This window comes from Acanthopagrus latus, chromosome 23 (genome assembly GCF_904848185.1).
Source record: "Acanthopagrus latus isolate v.2019 chromosome 23, fAcaLat1.1, whole genome shotgun sequence".
In the NCBI taxonomy this organism is placed as follows: domain Eukaryota; kingdom Metazoa; phylum Chordata; class Actinopteri; order Spariformes; family Sparidae; genus Acanthopagrus; species Acanthopagrus latus.
The window spans coordinates 25309662-25331404 of NC_051061.1; the positions used below are offsets into that span (position 1 = coordinate 25309662).

Below are 21743 nucleotides of genomic sequence, written 5' to 3' on the forward strand. Positions count from 1 at the left end.
TAAAATGTTGTTTTTACTTTATTTTTTTTATTTCTAAGTAAGTAGTGTCATAACTAACTTAAAATTGGCAGAATAAATCGGATGAGACACTTTACTCTGTATAAAAAAAATAGTGGAGGCTGTCTGAGGCCCCTCTCCCCCCTCACAAAACATAATGGTTCAGTCCATCCCTGCAGCTACAGGTGGGAGGGTGCATCTCCAAAGCAAATCAGGGAGCCTTAAACAAAAGGAAAAGGCAAAAATGGAAAGAAAGCAAGGACAGGGAAGACAATGTCTCGCAATTTTCTTTCAAAAGAAAGGTGAGCACAGTTCACAGCTAACACACCAAAAGAACAGTTAAAGCGAATAATAATACCAGCAGTTGTAAAGATTGATGGCAGTCAGACAGCCATTAATCTAGTTTCTCGGTTTCAGCAGCAGGTTCCTCATCCACTTCTTATCCCTCATTAAGTGACTGAGAGTTGTTATTACAAGCCATCATTTCACATTGAGGTCACGGACCTTGCTGTAAAAACTGTTCAAATTTGGATCGATATTCAGCTCCTTTCCGTGTAAGCTAGCATGACATGTTTGGTATCAGCGGATTCATTCCAATTTCAAGATTTCTATGATGATCATGGCTTAAATTCCGTCTTAAATCTTAAAAACTGAGCCTTCAGCCTTCAGAAGACACTAATGTCAGAGAGTTAAAAGATTTATAAAATGAAAATAGCCTATAATCCATATTTATTTCAGAATGATTTTCATCTATTAAAAACTGTTCTGAAAAAAAAGAGCATATGTATGTGTATAATATCGTTCAAATTCAGCTATCACTACAATAGAGTGTTTGGTCAGTAGTTTGGGATTCTCACCTTCCTGCTGTGCAGGAGGAACAGAGGAGAACATTCCTGCTGCATGCAGACTGTGTGACTCAATACAACTCTCAGTACAATCACAGAAATGTTTAGATTTTCTGGAAATCAGAAGATTCAATCACAACAACTATATAGCCTTATATGTGTATTTTTCCGCCCCAAATCCAAAGCCACCACCTGTGAGTCTTCAGTTGTGGAGATAGATTAGACCTGAATGTAGGACTGCAAGGGAGACAGTGAGCAGTAGTAACCAAGTAACTCTCATGTTGTTCTTTTCACAAATATGGGGATGATAGTCAAAAATATCATTGAAATGCAGTTTTATATAAAATGGCATCAATTTTTATTTATTTTTTTTGCCATCTTATACAAGGGCCCAATTTGATTTCTTTTCATGGGGCCCAAAATCCCTGGCGGTGCCCCCGTATACACCTGTCTGTCTCACATCTGTCTAAAACACATGCTGACATCACGTGACATCACTTCCTCTCAGCTTCTGTTCTTTCATTGGCCTTTCTGAAAAATAGAAACATGTTGAAGTTTATTTATAATAATCTGAGTCAACCAGCTCACAGCAGCATCTGGAGATTATATGATATATTTAAATAATCCATTACTTTTTTAATCATGTTTCTTTTAGTTTTGGCTGTGTGACAGTCGGCGGTGATGAAACAGAAGACGAACAGCTGACCTCACACAAACTAACAACCAGCTGCCAGCGGAACTTTTCTAAATTGTTAGAGATTCATCTGACAGATTATTGATGTTTTTAAATGTTCTATAAATAATACTGTTATCATGAAAATCTGATTTTATGGAATTTCCTTGTTCACAGGTCAGTGACATGATCAGGTATTGATCAGTACAGAGAACCAACAATCACAAATGTCTCATAACAGAACTTCCTGTGCAGCTTCATAGCTGATTATGGTTCAGCAGGTAGAGTGGTTGTCCCTGACTCAGACAGGGTTGGGTTAGGGTTTGATTCCCAGCCTCCAGTTGACGTGTCAACATGTCCATCCGTGTCGCAAACACTCTGACTGATCGTGATGAGTCCAACTATCTAAATCCTGTTAACATCATGTGACCTATCACATGTGGTGACAGCCACACACACAGCTGTGAGCACACGCTGTTAACATGACAATGCTGCTGATTTACTATTAATCTGATGAAAGTTACTGAGAGGCTTCATTATGACAGTCATCTGTGTGTGTGTGTGTGTGTGTGTGTGTGTGTGTGTGTGTGTGTGTGTGTGTGTGTGCGTGCACTGTAGTGTAATAATGTGTTGCATGAGGGGTTCTGTAGATGAAAAAGACTTTTACCCTGTTACACAAGAGGATTTTAAAACAAACACACAGATGCACACACGAACACACACAGTCAGGTGAATGCCCCGAAGTGTTAATAATGTGTTTGATTTCCTGAAGTCTGAGAAAACATCAGCTGAGGCTGAAGCTGAGGCTGAGGCTGAGGAGCTTCAAAGAGTCATTGAGGAAGTTTCAGGGTTATTGAGAGAAGGGTTTGGGGGGTTGAAAGCCAAGTGGAGGTTCAAGGGGTCTTTAAAGAAATTCCGGGAGTCCTTGCTGTAGTGCTTAGTGGTTCTGGAGGAGGTTTGATAAGTTGTCAAGGTTGTTGTAGATGTTCTTCAAGATATGTTTAGAGAGTCTTTAGTCTTTAGTTCCAAGGGTCTCTGAATAATGTCCACAGTCTCACCTGTCTCACCTGTCTCACTCATCTCCCCCTCACAGTCTCTCTCCCTGGTCCAGAGTGTAGAGCTCACTCAGAGGTCACACAGCTCTCTGTCTCTACAGTCACCATGACAACTGGCTCTTTATGTTCTCTAATTGGATTGGCTGCTAATGGACCACCCACCCACCCACACACACACACACACACACACACCCACTCTCTCTCTCTCACACACACACACACACACACACACACACACACACACACACACACATTAATCTCGTTCCCTCTAGGAGTTCAGGGGTCAAGAGGTTGATGTTTCTTCTGATTGGTTCATCCCATCAGGTGTCTCTCTCTCTGTGATTTGTTGGAAATCACAGGGTGATCAATAATTTTGACAGGGAAGGTTTAAAGGCTCCTTTGGAGGTTGAGTGGTACTTGAGGATGTTCCAGGATTCTTGTCGATGTTCCAGGAGTCCTTGAAGAGTTCAAACTGTTGCTTCAATATCAGTATGTCAGGTCACATGACGTCAGATCAGACAGGAAGTCACAGCTCTGACAAATAACACCATCACCATGGCAACAGACCTGATCTAATCTGAGGTCAGAGGTCACAGGGAGACCTGGATCAACTGCTGTGTGTTCAGCTTGAGCACTGTTCTTACATCTGTGTGTGTGTGTGTGTGTGTGTGTGTGTATGTGTGTGTAATGCTCTCTGAATGAGTTTAATTTCCTGTCACACACACACACACACACACACACACACACACACACACACACACACACACACACACACACACACACACACACTTTAAATGAATTCTCAGCTGTTTGGACACATTTCACACATTGTTTCAGTGTTTCCAGTCCAGTTCAGCAGGGACAGGCACAGGCCAGTTACTCCAGCCCAGTCTAGTCCAGTCCAGTCAAGTCCAGTTAGAGGTCTGGTGTGAGGGGAGACATACCAACTCATTGAAATATAATTTTACAACATTTAAATATGCAATGAACATTAATCTAAAAGTGTCTGTGTGTGTCTGTCCTGGATGTCCTTCACATGTCATCACTTATTCCAGAAGTGTCAGAAGAACTAAGATTCACAACATAATAATAATAATAATAATAATAATAATAATAATAATAATAATAATAATAATAATAATAATAATAATAATAATAAGGATTTATTTGAAGGGTTAACCCAAGAACACCACACAAAACAACAACAGTACAACAAAAAACAGGGGACAATTTAGTGCAATGAAAATAAATAAGTAAGAGGATGCAATTACATGGTGCCAGCTCGGCACAGAATTCAGACTCTGCAGTCCTCACAATACAGGAAGTCAACCAGGCTGGGTTAGGCAGGGTTGAGTTTCCAGGGTGAGAATAGTGCAATAGAGTGGAATAGTGAATAAGCAGGAGTGTGATTATATGATTAGGCTGATACAGAGTAAGCAACTTGGAATAAGTGTGTTTTCAGTCGAGATTTGTGCAAGTGAAGACAGTGTCAGAAGTGCAAATGTCTGGTGGGAGAGAGTTCCAGAGGCTGGGGGCAGATCGGCCGAAAGCTCTTGACCCCATGGTGGTTAGGTTGGCAGATGAGGTAAAGAGCTGGATGGTAGAAGAGGATCGGAGAGTGCTGGAGGTGTGTGGATATTAATCAGTTCAGCAAGATACGATGGTGCCAGGTTATGAAGCAGCCAGTGGAGTCGCTGCAGGGCTGGAGTGACGTGTTCAGCAAAGGGAGTAGTGGTGATGATATGGGCAGCTGCGTTCTGGACCAGTTGGAATTTATGGAGTAATTTCCGAGGCAAACCATGGAGGAGAGAATTACAGTAGTACAGACAAGATGTAACCAGGGTGGTTACGAGAATAGCAGTGCAGGCTGATGAATGAGGGACAGAGGTGGTTAATGTTGCGTAGATGGAAGTATGCAGACCGGGTAACATTATTGATGTGGGCTTCAAAGGTTAAGGTCAGAAGTCTGCTTTACAAAGGTCTTGGAAAAGTCCTGGAGTCCTTGAAGGAGTTCTAGGATGCTTTAAACAGCGTTCGTCAGGACATTCCAGGAAGCAGTTTCAACTCACCTGTCTTATACTGTCTCGTCCTGGCAGGCTATTGGTCGGAGCACCCAGGGACAAGGCGGAGGCTAATGTTCCAGCCAATCGAACAGGAGGAGTGTACAGCTGTCACATCACTGCTGACCAATCAGACTGCAGCAGGATGAAGCTCATTGACCCAGGTGAGCCTCACCTGTAGTGTCACACTCCTTGTCGTAGTAGTAGTAGTAGTACATTAACAGTTCTACAGCACAGTACAGTACTGGTACTGGTATTGTATGGAGTCCTAGCAGTAAGACATCCGCTCAGTCACTCGAGCTGCTGAACTCACTGTTATTATATTCACATAAAGCACTTCTGTGCTTCTGAAGCTTATCTGTGATCTTATTTTTCCCTGGTGCATTATGGGTAGTCCATCCCTCAGTGAGATGTGGTAGCTGCTGTCTGAGTGGCTGTAATCTAGTTTAATGTCCTTCACCTCTCTTCTCTGTTTCAGATGTGAACTTGTCTGAGGATGTGATTGAGGACATGTGGTTGGGTGTCTCAGTAGCCAGTCAGGGTCGACCTGGGGGGCGGGTACTGGTGAGTCTGTGTTCTCACTGGCTCATCAAGCTGTCACTACTTTTGAATCATTAATGTAGATCCTGATTTTAAATGCCTTTAAGTTACCTGTAGAGATACCTGAACACACACGCGCGCGCACACACACACACACACACACACACACACACACGCACACCCCACTGTGAGTTCATTAGTTACTAGCTAAGTGACTCACTTACCAGTTATCTTGTGCACCGAATCCCAAAAATGACCCTCCTAGCTACCTAAATGACTGTTTAATTAATCTGATTCATTAATGACACAAATGAAATAGTTAACTAATGAATAAGAAAATGAACTAACAGATTAGTTAACTAATCAACCCACTAACTAACATCCAACTAACTAACTCATTAGCCAATGAACTAAGTATGACCAATTAACTTAGTAGCTTATCATCACTCCTCTCTCCCTCAAGACATGTGGTCATCGTTTTGTTAAACTCTACGGAGCGTTCAAACTCAGACATATGATTGGCCGCTGTTATCTCCCTGGAAATGACCTGCAGTATGACAACACAGATGTCCACTGGCAGAACATCGTCCAGCCCTGCAAGTAAGTCACATGACACAACAACACGACACCCAGGTCACATGACACATAGGTCACTTGACACAGGTCACATGTCACATGACACATGGTATTTCCTGTCAGTTAACCTCTTTGCATGTGTGTTTTAGTCACCTTGGGGATGTCAGCAGTGAGGTCATGTGCAACATGGGGATCTCTGCCTTCATCACTCAGACTGAAGTCATCGTCGGCTCACCTGGAAGCTTCGAATGGCAAGGTGAGACCATTTATCACCTTTTCTTCCTGAGATAGCATCTGTTGTTCTGTGTATTTATATGTGTGTGTGTGTGTGTGTGTGTGTGTGTGTGTGTTGTAGGTAATGTCCATGTCTCCTGGATGAATCCAGACGTCCTCTTTGACACCAGAACGAGCTCCTTTCCCAACATGCAACGCAGGAACATTTATATAGGTGAACTGTCCCTTTATGTCATATTCCTGACTGAGTGAAGATATGAAACACAATCAGTCAATCAATCAATCATGAAATATGTTGATGTATTTCAGTGGTACGTCACTTCCTGATGAAATCATTATCTCTGATTGGAAAACGTTCCAAACTTTCCTGAGAATTTTGTTTTCAAGCTAAGTTAGTATCAAAGTAATTTATTACAACCTTGAGTACACTGCAGACAAGAGGTGTTAACAGCTCATTCAGCTCTCTGACTGGAGACTAAATGTGATACTATTATTATTATCATTGTTATTATTACCACTGAAAGTAAACTAATGTAGAGTTAACTAACATTCACTGTGTGTGTGTGTGCACAGGATATTCACTCACTCAGGCTCGTCACATCCTCTCGCACGAAGATGAAACCATAGTAACAGGTAACTGTAAAGTCTTAAACAGATCTATTGATCTATTGATTGGCTGACTGACATATTGATTGATGCACTGATCGATGTATTGATTGATGTATTGATGAACAGGAGCGCCAAAGGACAGTAAAGACGATGCTCGTGGCTCTGTGCTGTTGGTAGTCAAACGCTCTGATAAATTGATGACTCAGCAGACTCTTCGTGGTGAACAGACAGGCTCGTATTTCGGTAACGCCGTGGCAACCGCTGACCTCAACAATGACGGGTAACAAAGACACACAGGTCACAGAAGGATTCTAGAATCTGAATGAAACACTGTCACATTTATTGGTTGATTTCCTCCTGCAGGTGGAATGACCTGCTGGTGGGCGCTCCTTTTTACTTCCATCGTCAGCAGGAGTTGGGCGGGGCAGTTTATGTTTACATGAATGCAGGAGGTTGGTTTGATTCTCAGCCCAGTGTGGTGCTGAGAGGACCGGCCAGATCGGCCTTCGGTATGTCTGTGACCGCTGCTGGAGACCTCAACCAAGATGGCTTCCAAGGTGAGGATAAAACACTGATGAAGAGTCTGATGTGTGATGAAGACTCTGATGTGTGATGAAGACTCTGATGTGCGATGAAGACACTGATCTCTGTGTGTCAGACTTTGCAGTTGGGGCTCCGTTTCATGAAACAGGCAGCGTAATGATCTGGAGCGGCAGCAGTGAGGGGGTTTCTACAGAACCGAGCCAGGTCTGACACTAAACACACCTGTGTGATGACAGTCAGCTGTAGGTCACACCTGTGAGCCCGTCTGTCTTTCTGCAGGTGATCAAGGGCCATGCGGTCTCTCCTGGGTTCAGGACTTTTGGATACTCTTTGTCTGGAGGTCTGGATGTTGATGGCAACAAATATCCAGACCTGCTGGTTGGCTCTCTGGATGACACCATTGCTCTGCTCAGGTACCTCAAACCCTCCACATACAACACTTGTCTGGACTGACAGTTAAGTTTTCAAGTTTTAAATCTTTATTTAAATCACAGAAAACAGTTTGGTCGGATGACACGGTTCATCTCCTACCGGCACATCTCTGATCTACTGATAATTCAAACTCAGCTTGTAATGGTGTTGGTTGCTATAATCAGGCAGCTGTTTACCTTTTATTCTGCATTGAGACTCCTCAGATCTGATGATATCATGATGTTAGTCAGTGAGCCAGTTTCAAGACAGTCATCAGACAGTCCTACATCCATCACTGGTCTTCTAGCCAGACGCTGCTCTCCTTTTGGATTTTTTGGTCAACAAAACTACTCTAGTATCAACTATCTTACTAACTATAACCACAACTGGCTATTCTTGTTAGCTGTCCAGCTCTGCTCGCATGAACCTGTTTGTTGTTTGTTCTGACACCCATTCTTTCTGTTACAGTGTTTAAACATGTTTTATTGTTTCATATTAATTGATTGACTGATTGTTTCCTCAGAACTCGTCCAGTCATTCACATCAATAAAACTCTCAAAGTTTCTCCGGACATTGTCGACCCAAACAGCTGTGACTTCTGGTGAGATTCTGGTAACATGCTAACAGCTAACAGCTAACAGCAGTCTGATTCACTCTGTGCGTTTGTGTGTGTGTTTGTCAGTATCCAGGTGGAGGTGTGTTTCTCGTACATATTCAGTGCTGGAGAGAAGAGCGACAGAGACAACATCAGTGAGTAAACAGCTGATTTTCTATTCTGCTTTTTACTTTTGACAGATCATTTGACACTTTTCAATTACTTGATATTCTGACATCATGTCCTCATGACAACAGCACTGCTAAGGCTCTCCTCCAGTTTCTCCTAGTGGCCACTGCAGCTAGATATTCTCCTGCAGCCCGAAAATATTTTTTGAGCACCGTTATAAAAGACCTTCACCAGCAAACAAGTTCAGTTATGACTCTCTATGTTATGAACTGTCATCAGTGGAGGTGCCAGGAGCTGGAACTGGTGGGTGTGGCCAAAAGGAGAAACTCTATGACAGCCTTCAGTGGGCCACAAATGCGCCAGGCAAGCTATACTCATTGGACTGAATATCCACACAGAAATAAAATGTGTGTCTTGTTCACAGTTCAGCTTTAGAGTCCACTTTAACTTTTAATATGTCCAATACTTTGGTTTATGACCAAATATCTGCAGAATTAACGACATTCACATCAGCCTCAGCTGTCTGGTGTGTCTGATGTGCCAAACACATATGATATTTATTTTTGGTGATCATCGCTGTACTGAACTCAGATTTATTCATTTAATCCAGACATGGTCTCCTCCCAAAGCTAACTGAGATTTTTTTATTGCTTTAACTAATGTTAACTAAATATGGACATATACTTTTAAGCAAAAAATAACAAACAAAAAAATCACTATGTCTTATATAGTAAAATACATTGCACATGGGACAAAAAACTGTGGTCATCCACACAGAATTCATTTTCAAACATATGTTATATGTTTTCTAACCAAAATCTTGTCATGAAACCAGCAAGTGGTCGTGGTCTGTTAGCTTCTGTCGCTAACCTGACAGATGGACTGTTTATGAGCACATGATGCTAATGAGTCTGTTTATGGTCAGGAGTCATTATTGTTAACAGCTTCCTGTGTGTGTGTGTGTGTGTGTGTGTGTGTGTGTGTGTGTGTGTGCTCTCAGCTAATTTGTACAATTTGATTGAATGACAGGACAAAGCTGTCAATTAATGACTGCTGTTAATCAGCTAAGTGACACAGGGGCCCACGCACGTGCACACACACACACACACACACACACACACACACACACACACACACACACGCACCAGATGACAGCATAATGTGTCTTTGTGTCTCCTTGTGTGTCCTTGTGTGTTCTTGTCTTCTGTGTTTCTATGAATGATAAATCACATTACAGAAACTGATATTATTACATCTGAGACACACACACACACACACACACACACAATTTATTGGATGGCTGTATGTGCGTGTATCCTGGTTGTGTCTCCTTAATTTGTCCAATCAGAGACAAGGACACACTGTTCCTATGACAGCAAACCTCCACTTCCCTTGAGAAAGAAGCAGTTGTTCAGATCTGATCATGTTTGATCCAGAAATATTTTAAAAATTATACAGTTTCTGTGTTAATAAACTCTGAGAACTTCAACTTGTCCACCTTAAAAAGCACAAAGCAGATGAAGATGTAAACTAGAACTGCAAGCAGTTATGAATGGGGGCCAAGCCCCCCCCATGCGACCCGGACCCCGTGCACCACAGAGCCCAATGAACTTGGCCCCAAAGGATGACGGGCTTGGGGCAAAAGTGAGGAAACAGGCCAATGTCTGAGCCGTGGTATTCGCTGTAATGGGAAGTGCACTGGAAGTGTAAAAGGCTGAATGTGTACTAATTTGGATTTGTTGTACTAAATCACACCCACTTTGACCAATCGTTACTTAACTTTATGGCTGGCTTCAGGGGTGACCCCACATCAGTACTGTTTCATTACATTTATATTATTGCAACAGAAAATGAGAGCGACAAGGAATAATGCATTTATGTTGATTAGTGTGTAGGCCTACATTTTCTAAATGCACTGTTATCCATTTGTCTTGCATATGTCAGAAGTGATGTAATGTAACAGAACCTGTGGAGCAGAAAGAACTTTTTATGAGGAGTTTCAGAGGTGACGTGTTAACATATTGGACGTAACACAGTAACGTTCAGTTTTTTTTTGTTTTTTTTAAATATCACCTGTTTAAAAGGCAAAAACGCACTTACATCTGTTATATTGCCACCTATGGGCCAATTTGCACCAAATTTAGCAGAGAGCCTCTGGATGACTTCAGGAACAAATGACCTAAGTTTGATGTTGAAACCATTTAGTTTGATTGAAATATGAAATATGTGTTTTTTAGCAAGCAAAAAAGATTTGGTTTGGTTATAACTAGCAGATTTTTTGGAGTGCCAAAATTCTTTTGCTAACTTTTCATCAGAGACATCTGGAGATTCTATGTACAAAGTTTCAGGCAGATGGCGCTTAATTTGTAGGAGTCCCAAAAAGTAGGTTTTGCATATGTTGTGATTTAGCGAATGAAATGTGCAGCAGAATGTGTCCTATGTCAGAAAACCCAGCTCTATTCAGGGAACATATGGATATAAGGTTTGCGAATGTGTTATTTAAAATGAGGAAGTTACAGGCAAAAACACGATTGCATCTATTATAGCGTCACCTAGTGGAGTACAAATTAATGTAATGTTTGTTTACATTGTAATAAGCCACACCCACATTGACTAGTCATGACCACTTTCAAGATATGGCCTCAGGATTGGCTCTACATCATACCGACCAAATTTCGTAAAAATCGGTGTAGCCATTCAAGAGATATATACTTCCCATTTTTTTGTGTCCCCTAGAGGCCAAAATTCGCCAAATTCAGCTCATCCCTTCCCAGTGTCATGGCAACCAAGGAACTCAAATTTGGTGTTAATAGCATTTATTTTGACCGAGATATCAAAGAGTTCACATTTTTATAGCTACAGAAATTTGATTGTTAATAATTTGTGCATTTTTTGACGGAGCAAAATTCTTGTGATAACTTTAGAAGTCCAGCTGAAGAGTGTACGTGCCAAGTAGATCACGCAGATCGGACAAAATCCCAAAGAGGAGTTCGAAAAAAAAAATGCACCAGCCTCCTTTACACAGTTTAGCCTGCAGCACCACTTTTAGCGGGAGAAAAATAAAAATCTTTACAATTACAATGGGGTTCCTAGCACCGCTGATCCTAGGAAATGCATCTGCTTGCATAGGCGTTCCCTTGGCCCCTCGGGCTTGGCCCCCTAATAAGTTTATCGTTTCCTTAGTTCACTCCTTGTTCTTGAATCTGACATGAGTTTCTTCTGTTATGTACACGTCATCACTGATTGGACTGAACACTGATGGACTGTTTAAAAACTTTAGACTTTGTGTGGGCTTCCTCATCGCTTGATTCAATTGATCTCTCCAAAAAAGAGTTGGAGAAAAGCTCTCCAACGATATGAACTGTTGTCATGTGACAAGTGAGTCTGCTGAATGTTTTTCAAGGTTTTCTAACCCTTTGTATGTTATCGTCTTCTAATTCATCTTCTGACTTTGTTTGAACTGTGATGGTGTCGTATTCTCTTAAACCTGCACATTTGTACATTAAGTCTATATTTGGAGACGAATGTGATTCTGTTGACCTTTAAAATATATTGTTTCTATGTGTCGTTTGTGTGTTTCTCCGTCTGTCTGTCTGTCTGTCTGTCTGTCTGTCTTTCAGCTGTCCACCTCACTGTAACAGCTGATGTCACCAGCCTCAAGTCCCGCCTCCTTTTCCATGACAACGGGCAGAGTGTTTATTCTGGTTACCTGTCACTGCCAAAGAAAAACTGTCAACCCCTGAGAGTGGGACTGCTGGTGAGACATTAAACAGTTAACAGTCTGACATCCTGTAGCACTGCCTAAAGGTTACAGTGTTAATGACAATAGTTCAGTATAGTTCAGTGTTTATTTTATGTTCTTTGATCTGTGTGTTGGTAGGTTGGTTTGTCAGCGGGATTACGCACACTACTGAACTGCTTTCTATGAAACTTGAATGGAGGATGGATCTTTGCCCAGAAGAGAACCCATTAACTTTTAGTGTTGGTCCAGATAAAGGGACAGATCCAGAATTCAATTCTCTTTCTAAAAGTTTGTGTGATAAGCCGCTCTTCCAAAATTTTTAGTAATGAGTTTTAGATATTTTAATGAAAGGAAGTTCTGCTGTGTGAGATAAGACTGACTCTTTTAATCAGTCTGACAGAGTTTACATCCTGCTTCTCCACCAGTGTTTAGAGGAAAAACAGTAAAGTTTCTGTACCAAACTGCTGACAGCATCTAAGTGCAATACTTCAGGTTTTTTACAATGTTCAGAGAACAAGAGGATGGGAAGTTGTCATTGTGTGTCCTGACGCTGTTAAACCCAAGAAGCGTTTGAAAACTCTGCTGCAGTTGGGGAAATTCATCTGATGCCCCAATGAGCTGCCATCAATGGATGAAATGACAGACCGTAACCATGGGCAGAGGGAAGGGTAGAATAGTTCCTCGTGTTAAAGGTGTTGTTGAGGTTGTGTTCTGTGTGTTGGTCTTTTGCAGAGTCCAATCCAAAACAAAGTGGAACCTTTGGTGTTCTCCCTGAACATCTCTCTGTTTGAGAAGCTTCCTAAGAAAAGAAATGCTGTTCAGGACCTCCAACGTCTCCCTGTGCTTAGCCAGACACCCCGACCCATCAGAACCCAGGTAAGAACCCACTGAACTGGGTCAACCCACAGAACCCAAAGTGTAAACCCACTGGAACCTAGGTCATAATTGACAAAATGTCTCCAACTCCACAGAATCAAGGTAAAAACCAAAGATTCTTAATTGGTTCTCCCATGACTTTGATTTTACCCCAAACAAACCGGAGGCCAGTTATAAGGGATGGGCTGATTGAGGCCTCTCCACATAGTCTACCTTTTTCAACTGTGGGGCACTAAGTGACTTTCAGGCACTGAAAAGACTACTTGACCAAATGTAAATTGTGTGTGTGTTTTTTTTTATTTCAGCCCTATGCTACAGAATCAAAGTACATTTGAAATTATCTTATTGAAGGCCGTTATTTCTGCCTATGAATCACATCAAGAGTTTAAAGTAATTTCTACAGGGCTCACCAGGAGATTAAGTTAACAAGCTCCACCTATGTAAAACTATAATGGGAGAGGGAAATGAACAGTTGTATCTCAGAAGAAGTTTGGAAGGAATATTGTGAATTTCAGTGGAGGATATTGGGCTCAATTACATGGGGGGTGTTTGGCTGGAAGACTGCTTGTAGAATATTTGTTACACCTGCTCTGAAATCTCATCACTCACACTGCATGAAAAGTGGGATTTTCGGCCCCATAAACGCCCGGAAATCAACCCTAATTTTCATCAGTTAACGACAATTTACAGCCTGCGAAGTTCGCGTTCATCTATGCCACATACTGACGGAAACAAATCATGACGTATGCGGAGCTCGTGGAGTTGCGAACGGCTCTAATTGGCATATGAATAGCAGTGAAACCACGCATGGCTACTCCGTATTGGATGAAACCACTACTTTTAAACAAGGAAAATCACGTGTGATTGGTTGGCAGATCTGTCACTTTCGACAATAAGGCAAATGCCAGGAAGGTGCTGTTTATTCAAAGAAAAAGCTTTATTAACACAAACACACCACAACTATGTACAAAGCATAATCTGCCCACACAACAAACGGGAAGCTCACTAGACACCCGAAATCCTACGGCACCAGGAAGTGTCTGTCTGCCGCCTCGGTGCTGTAGGTAACTGGCAACGTTCTGTCTGAATTCGGTCCATTTTGCAGACGTCTGTGGTGCATTGCCCTGTACTTCGGAATCGCCTTTAATCTCGAGTGCAGCGTGGCACAGAGCTCAGTGAGATCCCGTCGGCGAGAAGACGGAGATCGCACAATCCATCCAGACACCCGCCGTCTTCCTCCTCAGACATCAGGTCCATGGTGGCGCACTTCCAAAGGTCCACCTCATCCTCAGCTAGCACTGTCTCACTTCTAGCAGCTGTAAAAACAATCAATAAAGACAATCAGTACTGTGCGATGCATTGAACAAAAACGGATCTAATCTAATAAATCTTACCCTCTTTATTCTCAATCGACTCCAAGCTGACTCACAGCTTCCATCTGCAATGCAAGATCTGGTTGTTTGTAGCTGGAGCTCCTGCATATTGTCTCATAATGAATTACAGACAGCTGGAAAACAATTAAATGAGAGTGGTATGAATAAAGAAAACGTAAGTCACAGTAAAACAAAACAAGGAAGGAAAAAACAGTAAAAGTTACATACACACAATGGCGTCACTATCGGCATCATGTTAATCTGGACTCGCAGACATAGCTCCGAGCAGATAGGAGGTCACGGCCTCGTTATGAGGCGAGGTTAGTCTGTGAAAACAAAATGCTCGCAGTGATAAACCTCTGTGTTCCTCTGCGGCAGCGAAGCACCCTCCGTCGGCGACACTCTCCGTGGCAACCCGGCAAAGCTCGTCCCATCAGCGCAGGCCTCCTCTCCATAATGGCTGTGCTTAGCTCCTGCTAGCCTAGCTCCTGCTAGCCTAGCTCCTTCTAGCCTAACCTAACTTAGCTACGGCTAGCTAGCTTCGCCGAACTCGCTTCGTGTCCAATTAAACACTTCGACTGCGATGGAGAGTCCAGCTCACACACTCACAGCACATCACCCGACAACAGTTCATAGTCTGACAGTGATAAAACACAACACTGACGGACAAACACTGTTAGCTGTTCGATGCCATTAACTGTCAGCTCCTTCCTTGTCACTCGTGCCCCGGTCAACCCTGAAGTGTAAAAACTCTTCCAGGTCATGAACTCTCACACGTAATAAGAATTACTTTTCAACGTCTTTTTAAAAATGCAGAAACCATGAAATTATATTTTAATGTCACACATTTTGAATGGAAATTATGTATACATTTTAATATCTTATTTATCTCAAAATATGTCATGCAAATTTTAATTTCTTAACAACTGGCGTTTTATCTTTAACTTGTTCCCAGGAGAAAGAAAAAAAATAGAATAAAAAATCTTTTATACATAACATTGGCCATTGCTATTGACATACACAGTAATTAATCTAGCATACTCTCATTAAAAAAATCAATTCAAGCTAAATTTTAAGGGTCTATAATTAGGCTCTACTGAGCCTCATCTATTTATACCAGAGATTTTCACCTGGTGTAAAACTCCCCCTGCTACCCTGATTTGTATTTGTATAACTAACAGCATTTTCATTTACATGTTAAAACCTCACCTAGAATCATGGGGAGGAGTGTCATGGGGGGACAACTGCCAAGCAAGGCCAACGTCAATTTCCGACAATTTACAGCAGTTTTCGGTGTTGCCTGCAAATTGCTGTGAATTGTCGCCAACCTGAAATTCCATGACAATCTACAGTGCTGCATACTGACAAAAATCCCACTTTTCTTGCAGTGTCAGGCAGCTCCAGCTGCTGGAGTAATTGTGGCCTCCAGGAAGGCAACCACTATCACTTGTTCTGGGCCGCTCCAAAAGTAATGTGTGTTTGGCATCAGATTTATTCTGAAGTAGTCACTATATTTGGAATGAATACATTTAAGTGGGATGAACCACTCTATGGTCTTTTATGTTAAACGTCTACAAACATTAAAACAAAACACATACTTGGAATCTTAAGTATGGCTGCTAGAAAAACAATTTCAAAGAAAATGGCTCCAGCCATATGTCCCATTTATAGAGAACTGGTAGGATATTATTTGTGAAATCTTTGTAATGGAAATTATAACCTTTTCAATGAGGCTCCAGGAAGACAAATTCAAGGACATTTGGAAAATAAATATTTCCCTTTTTCCCTTTCCCTTTTGTTTAAAAAAAGTGTATACATGTCTTTATAACTTGTCTATTTTTCATTTATTTTCTAAAACACGACACACTCCATGTTCTGTCTGTTTTGTTTTGTGTTAAAAACTGAAAAAATTGTCCACTCTATGAAAGGATATATGTAAAGGTGAGTTGAGTGAGTGAATATGTGAAACCAAATAAGGGAGAAAAAATAAGAAAAGATCCACAGACACCCCAAAATCAGAACCGTTGTCCATTAGAATCCAGTGTATAAGTTATAGGTAGCAGGCCAGCAGATAGCAACCCAGATTATCGCCCATCAGAAACTGGACCCCACAAAATGTTAAGTGGGCCCTAATTTGAATTTGCATTAGAGTTGGCGCAAGAATGTTCAGCCGGGTCCAGTACGAATCCAAATCAAGGTAAGAAACAAGCAGAACCCACAGAAAAACTCCTGGGAACAAATTTGAGATCTCAGGAGAACCGTTTGAATGCCTGTCTGAAATGTAATTTCTTAATCTATCAGATCCACTTCCAGAATGCCTGTGGTATTGATAACCGCTGCCATAGTAACCTTCAGATGAAAGCCCAGTTCAGAGATGAGAATCGGAACCCTTTCCCCATGTGAGTAAACCCCTCTGCTCAATTTTTGGGTGTAGCACTCACTTTTCATTATTACTCTTATTACTCTGGCTCAGTAGACTCACTGACTCCAGGTGACATGGACCGTATTTTCACCAGTCAGCCCAACACAGCCTGTAAGCATCAGCCTACAGATTCCTAATTCCAACACTGTTTCACCACTGACATGATTCATTAGTTTGAGCTAATGTTAGAAAACTTTTGTTGGTATGAGCAAAAGGGCTAATTTTGAAACATGAATATACTCAAGTCCCACACACATGGCCTTGACTACTTGACCTGAGACATGATTTACACTTACCCTAAAGGACATAAGACTTAACGCAGACTTTCCTCACCCATGATACTTGGGTAGCATGTACCACTAACCCAAATGCAGTCCATTTGATGTATATGTCATTGTGGGAGTCATTGGTTTCAAACTATTCAGTCGTTTATGCTTTAGGGATGTGGTGTCTGCTTGTGTTGTTTTTATCTGGTGTTTTACTTTTCTGTGGTTGACTGATTGTTCTTCATCATCCTGTATTCTGTTTTTTACTGGAGTCTTTCCAGGAATAGATTTACCAGAGGTTGTGGCAAGAAGCAAGGATTTCACTGAATTTATGAGGTCAAAAACAAAGAAGACAAACTAAACAAAGCCAGCTCTGACACTTCCTTGTAGCACTGTGCCATCTAGTATTTCTGTGTCATCGTCATTCATAAAAAAGGGGAAAATAGGATTGGGATTGGAGCAAGGCATATATGAGACAGGCATGCATGTGGGATGAACCAAAACATAATAAACCAGAAATCAGATCACGAAAACTTGACTATTTGGCAGGCATTTTTACTTGAATCTGGGAACTTTAAGCACAAACATGAATGGCTGTACTGAAGGAATTGAGACCACACTTCAGATATCATTTTGAACTTGAATTTGATTCATCCTGATGGACTTGGTCCGTGACTGGAGATTTCAGACAGTTACTTGTGTCAAGTCAATGCTGGTTTAATAGATGATGTACAGTCTTTCACATCAGGGTTAGAGTTAACAATAGACCTAACCTAACCAGTGGCAGTAGGCGACATAGGTGCTTGCCTAGGGCGCCACCTAGTGAGGGGCACTGTCGTAATAATGACTGTCTTTTCTTGGTTGATCCAAACGATTTCAAAGATCAAAAAGTCGCAACGAGTCTTCAAGGCTGAGTGCAATAGGACTTTATTTGCCGGCAAAAAAGAACAGGATCAGACACAGACAAAATCCATGAAAAACTGACCCGAGGCTCAAAGCCCTGAACATCCTCTTTAAATGCAGAAAAGTGGGTGTGTCCGTTCGGACAACATGGCTTCAACCAATCACTATTCTGCTTAATTTCTGCTGACACTGTTATTTCTTTATGGAAAAACACAATATTTTCTTATGGAAAATCCCCGTACCTCAAGTGGAAAAACACAGTATTACCTTCTGCGCTTGCGCGAAGATTGGCGTACGTGCAGAACTGCATGTCAGCCAGTTGCTCTTCACCTTACTTTGTTTTTTTTAAAGAAGGTGCTCTCCCTGTGTCCTTATCACTGGCTCTTAGAAACTCTGGCCTTCAGGCCTTCAGTTAACTCCCTTTCTTGATGCATCCCATTATATCTGATCACTCTTTGCACTGTATTTTTAAACTTAATGAAAGCGTTACATATTTGGTTATATGATGTTATTCTTAGATTTGTGGTTACATTTTCACACTTGACATTATCTGACTATATCAGCTTTAATCAGCAGATGCACTTTTCAGTCAGCTGGTGCCCAGTAGTTTGTTTCAGCAACCCTTTTACACTTGTTACCCTTTGTTTCTTACTTCCATCATTATAACACTTACTATCAGTTACCATTAGTCACTATCTACTTACTATGGTTATTTTACACTACAGCGGCGAGAAAAAAGTTATCATTAAAATGATAAGGTTTGTTTATTTTTCTTTTTTTGCCATCCCTCTATCTACAAATTGAATTGAACGTAAGTAAAAGAAATGACAAATCTGACGTATAGCCCCTTCAGCTGTTACACGTCACGGTTACAACATGCAAGTGCCAGACTGATGCGCAGTCGGCCTGTCAGCTGTGTGTGGATGGGTCAAAGCTACAGTCCAGAAAGTGAAACGGCAAAAGACATCCAGGGCAGACTTTCTCACAGAGAAAGAGAAGAGAAGAAGAGCAGGCGAAACGTGCCAAGGAGAAAGGTATGTCCTTTTGTGTCTCTCTATAAAAGCAAGAAATCTGTGTGTGTGTGTGTGCCTCAAAAATCTCAGGATCAGACTGACCTGAGATTTTCAACATGGCTGCTGCGGTTGAAGGTTGAAGGATGTGCAACCTCGGATTTGTTTTCACTACAAAGATACTGTTAAATTATTTAATAAATGCTTCACGAATTCCGCTAGCATTGTCAACCATAGCCACCATAGCCACGCGAGCTGGAATGGGATTTTGCCGGCAGTTCGGTGCCATTCTGTGCATCTAAATTGACTGTTGTGGATTAATGAGACTGAACAAGTCCAGACTGAGTCTGCTCCAGCCTAAGGACAACAAACTTGAATCGGAATCTGTGTCTGTTCGTGTGTAGCTAGCTGCTAGCCCAGCCCCACCTCCTGACTCGATGGATGCGCCAATGCATCCAAAACCAGATTTACAATAATGTCTGCCACGCTTTTTCGTGAACATTGCCGTCATGTTTGCTTTGTGTCTGGTGCTCGAAGAAATGGCTTTTGTCACGAATGTGTCCGCAAGCAGGAAGTGTGTGCAAGCAAAAAACTCACATTCCTACTGGTGGAGAAAGGCACCACACTAACTAATCACAAAATTATATGGCAAACCACTTGATTTGGTTGCTGAGGAACAGGGGGGAGTTGTGGGAGGGACGGCGGCAGAAGAGTGACAGCAGCAGTGACTGTGACAGAGACAGCGACAGAGATAGGGAGTTTTGAGAGTTAAGAGATTTGTGACATATAGCATGTTTAGAGTGTATAGTAAGTGTGTTATCTATTGTTTGGTGTAGTGTGTTTAGTGTGTAGTGTAGTCTTTTTTTTGTTTTGTGAGTCAAAACAATGAGGAGACTGCTGAATATGGAGCAGGCAGTGCAGCTGGAAGTATCTGAGGAGTTGCCTGCATTTAAATGTAAATATTTACATATATTACTTTGTAAATTTCAAAAACATATGCACAAATGTAGCAAACAACAATTTATATTGGCATTATAAGTAATAAAAATGGTAGGTTAAACATATTTGTGGTTTCCACAGTAAAACTTCTAACAGTATGTCAAAATGAAAACAGTAACTATACAGTCACACATGTGAGTTTGTGCTGAAAATAATGACACCAAACAAGGCAAGGTACATAGTTTTTAAGGTGAAATATAATGGTAAAATCTAAAGTAGTCAAAAAGGGCCAATTATCTCTGACATCCCACCTTCAAACATAACCTCATTTGGCCATCCAGGAAAACACTACATGATGTCCCACTTATCTATAAGAATACATACTTCCTATGGGCAATGCACTATTTTTTAAAATTCACCGAGCATTAATGATATTATCATGCTAGCTAGCAGTAGCATCATGTCATCTTACTAGTAAGCTAACGTTAAGTAGCAATGAGGGTGTGTGATGTCCCTCTTCGTTCAGCCAGGTTTGGTCGTTATTAACATGTAGTAGGGCACAAGATTGTCATAATAAGACTGCCATAAGACTGGTTCAGACTGCTGGCCTGGGTTGGGCTTGACTGGCTGGCAGTTTGAGAAAAAACACTATACAAGTTGACGCCAGCTGCAGTATATAGCACTTTGCATCTCATTGTGTGGTATGAAATAAAAAATTGATTGGACGTGAAAAGTCTGTTATAACTGTCCATGGTGCCAAATTAGATTAGATTCAGATTTGGATTGGTTTTAACTTTACTGTCAAATTCAAGTACTGTGAAATACAGTTTTACATCTCACCAGAGTGCAAACTTACATCTCACTCCTGAGTGAGTCAGTGCCTCATATGCAGATGAGGTAATCAACATGTGGAATTTATTGACAGAGGTGCAAAAAGGATCATATGTTATATACTGATGAACAGAGATAAGTATAAGTTGCATACTGATGGCATATTGTATCAAAACAGTTGAGCCTAATAATAATAAGTTACATGTAGTTATGTTTACATAGAGAGATACAAATGAAGCTGTGAGCATATGGGACTATGCAAATTTATCTAAAATGAATGTCAAAATTAAAATGTTTAACAACTCAATAATAATATCATTTGAAACTGGAAATGATTTACTCCATGTTGATAATACACTTGTTTGTTATATCATTTTAGATTGACTAAAAATATTAAGGACCACCTGCAGCAGAATCATCAGACCAGGAACAGCCATGCACTTCAACTGCTCCGGTTACCTCAGGTGAGTTTAATGTGTCAGTGAATGTGATGATAAAAATTTACTGACTCGTGTGCAAATGACAATATGTTGTGCCATGTCTCATCCAGTCAATGTATTTGCACTTGTGTTTTCTCTCTATGTTTATGGACCTCGAGCTACCAGAGGAGACACTACAATAGCATGCTGCTCTTCCTGTCAGCCTCACCCTGCCTCTAACCACTGAGCCTGGATGTTCAGGTGAGTGCAAGTTGTTCATCTTCATTGTACCACTGATTCCACACTTGGTGTGTCTCAGGTGTGTGCCTGATGAATGTAAGGCATTTTTAGCAATAACTTAACTCTCCTGTCTTATTCATCTAAGTTGACTCAAGGATGTTAAAATAATAGCATATTATGCTTCACGCTGCAGTCACACAATAGCAATACATTGACATATTGTGTGTGTGTGTGTGTGTGTGTGTGTGTGTGTGTGGTAAGTTATCATGAATACAAGATGATAAAATGTGCTTCGTGTGCCCTCTAGATGCAGCAAACACTGGCAGTTCCCCTTCAGCTTATCCTGCTGACTGGCCTCTTCATGTAACAGACCTAACAGAGTTGGTTAGGAGAGGGCCATATCATGTACCACCTCATTTCCTTTTTCCTTTTTTTGTATTTATTATTGAACATGT

At 41.3% G+C, this 21743-nt stretch overlaps 1 protein-coding gene and 1 long non-coding RNA gene across 4 annotated transcripts in view; both read left to right on the forward strand.

Annotated features, from left to right (window-relative positions):
- The window catches only part of LOC119014782 (integrin alpha-3-like), a 34837-nt gene that overhangs the window by 4896 nt on the left and 8198 nt on the right, over window positions 1-21743 (forward strand). For both annotated transcript variants that reach the window (XM_037090239.1, XM_037090240.1), the window contains exons 3-17: window positions 4667-4794; window positions 5109-5194; window positions 5634-5770; window positions 5896-6002; window positions 6102-6194; window positions 6554-6613; window positions 6716-6869; window positions 6953-7146; window positions 7248-7336; window positions 7412-7545; window positions 8067-8144; window positions 8226-8293; window positions 11888-12024; window positions 12742-12885; window positions 16560-16657. In XM_037090239.1, coding sequence (XP_036946134.1) covers window positions 4667-4794; window positions 5109-5194; window positions 5634-5770; window positions 5896-6002; window positions 6102-6194; window positions 6554-6613; window positions 6716-6869; window positions 6953-7146; window positions 7248-7336; window positions 7412-7545; window positions 8067-8144; window positions 8226-8293; window positions 11888-12024; window positions 12742-12885; window positions 16560-16657 — 1707 coding nt within the window. The remainder of the gene's footprint in view (window positions 1-4666; window positions 4795-5108; window positions 5195-5633; window positions 5771-5895; window positions 6003-6101; window positions 6195-6553; window positions 6614-6715; window positions 6870-6952; window positions 7147-7247; window positions 7337-7411; window positions 7546-8066; window positions 8145-8225; window positions 8294-11887; window positions 12025-12741; window positions 12886-16559; window positions 16658-21743) is intronic.
- LOC119014783 lies at window positions 17278-21703 on the forward strand. Of its 2 annotated transcripts, none has more exons than XR_005073066.1 (3): window positions 17278-18883; window positions 21009-21309; window positions 21596-21703. It is a non-coding gene; the product is annotated as an uncharacterized LOC119014783 (long non-coding RNA). The 2 variants fall into 2 exon arrangements; XR_005073065.1 differs by lacking the exon at window positions 17278-18883 and having other exon boundaries at window positions 20068-21093; window positions 21235-21309.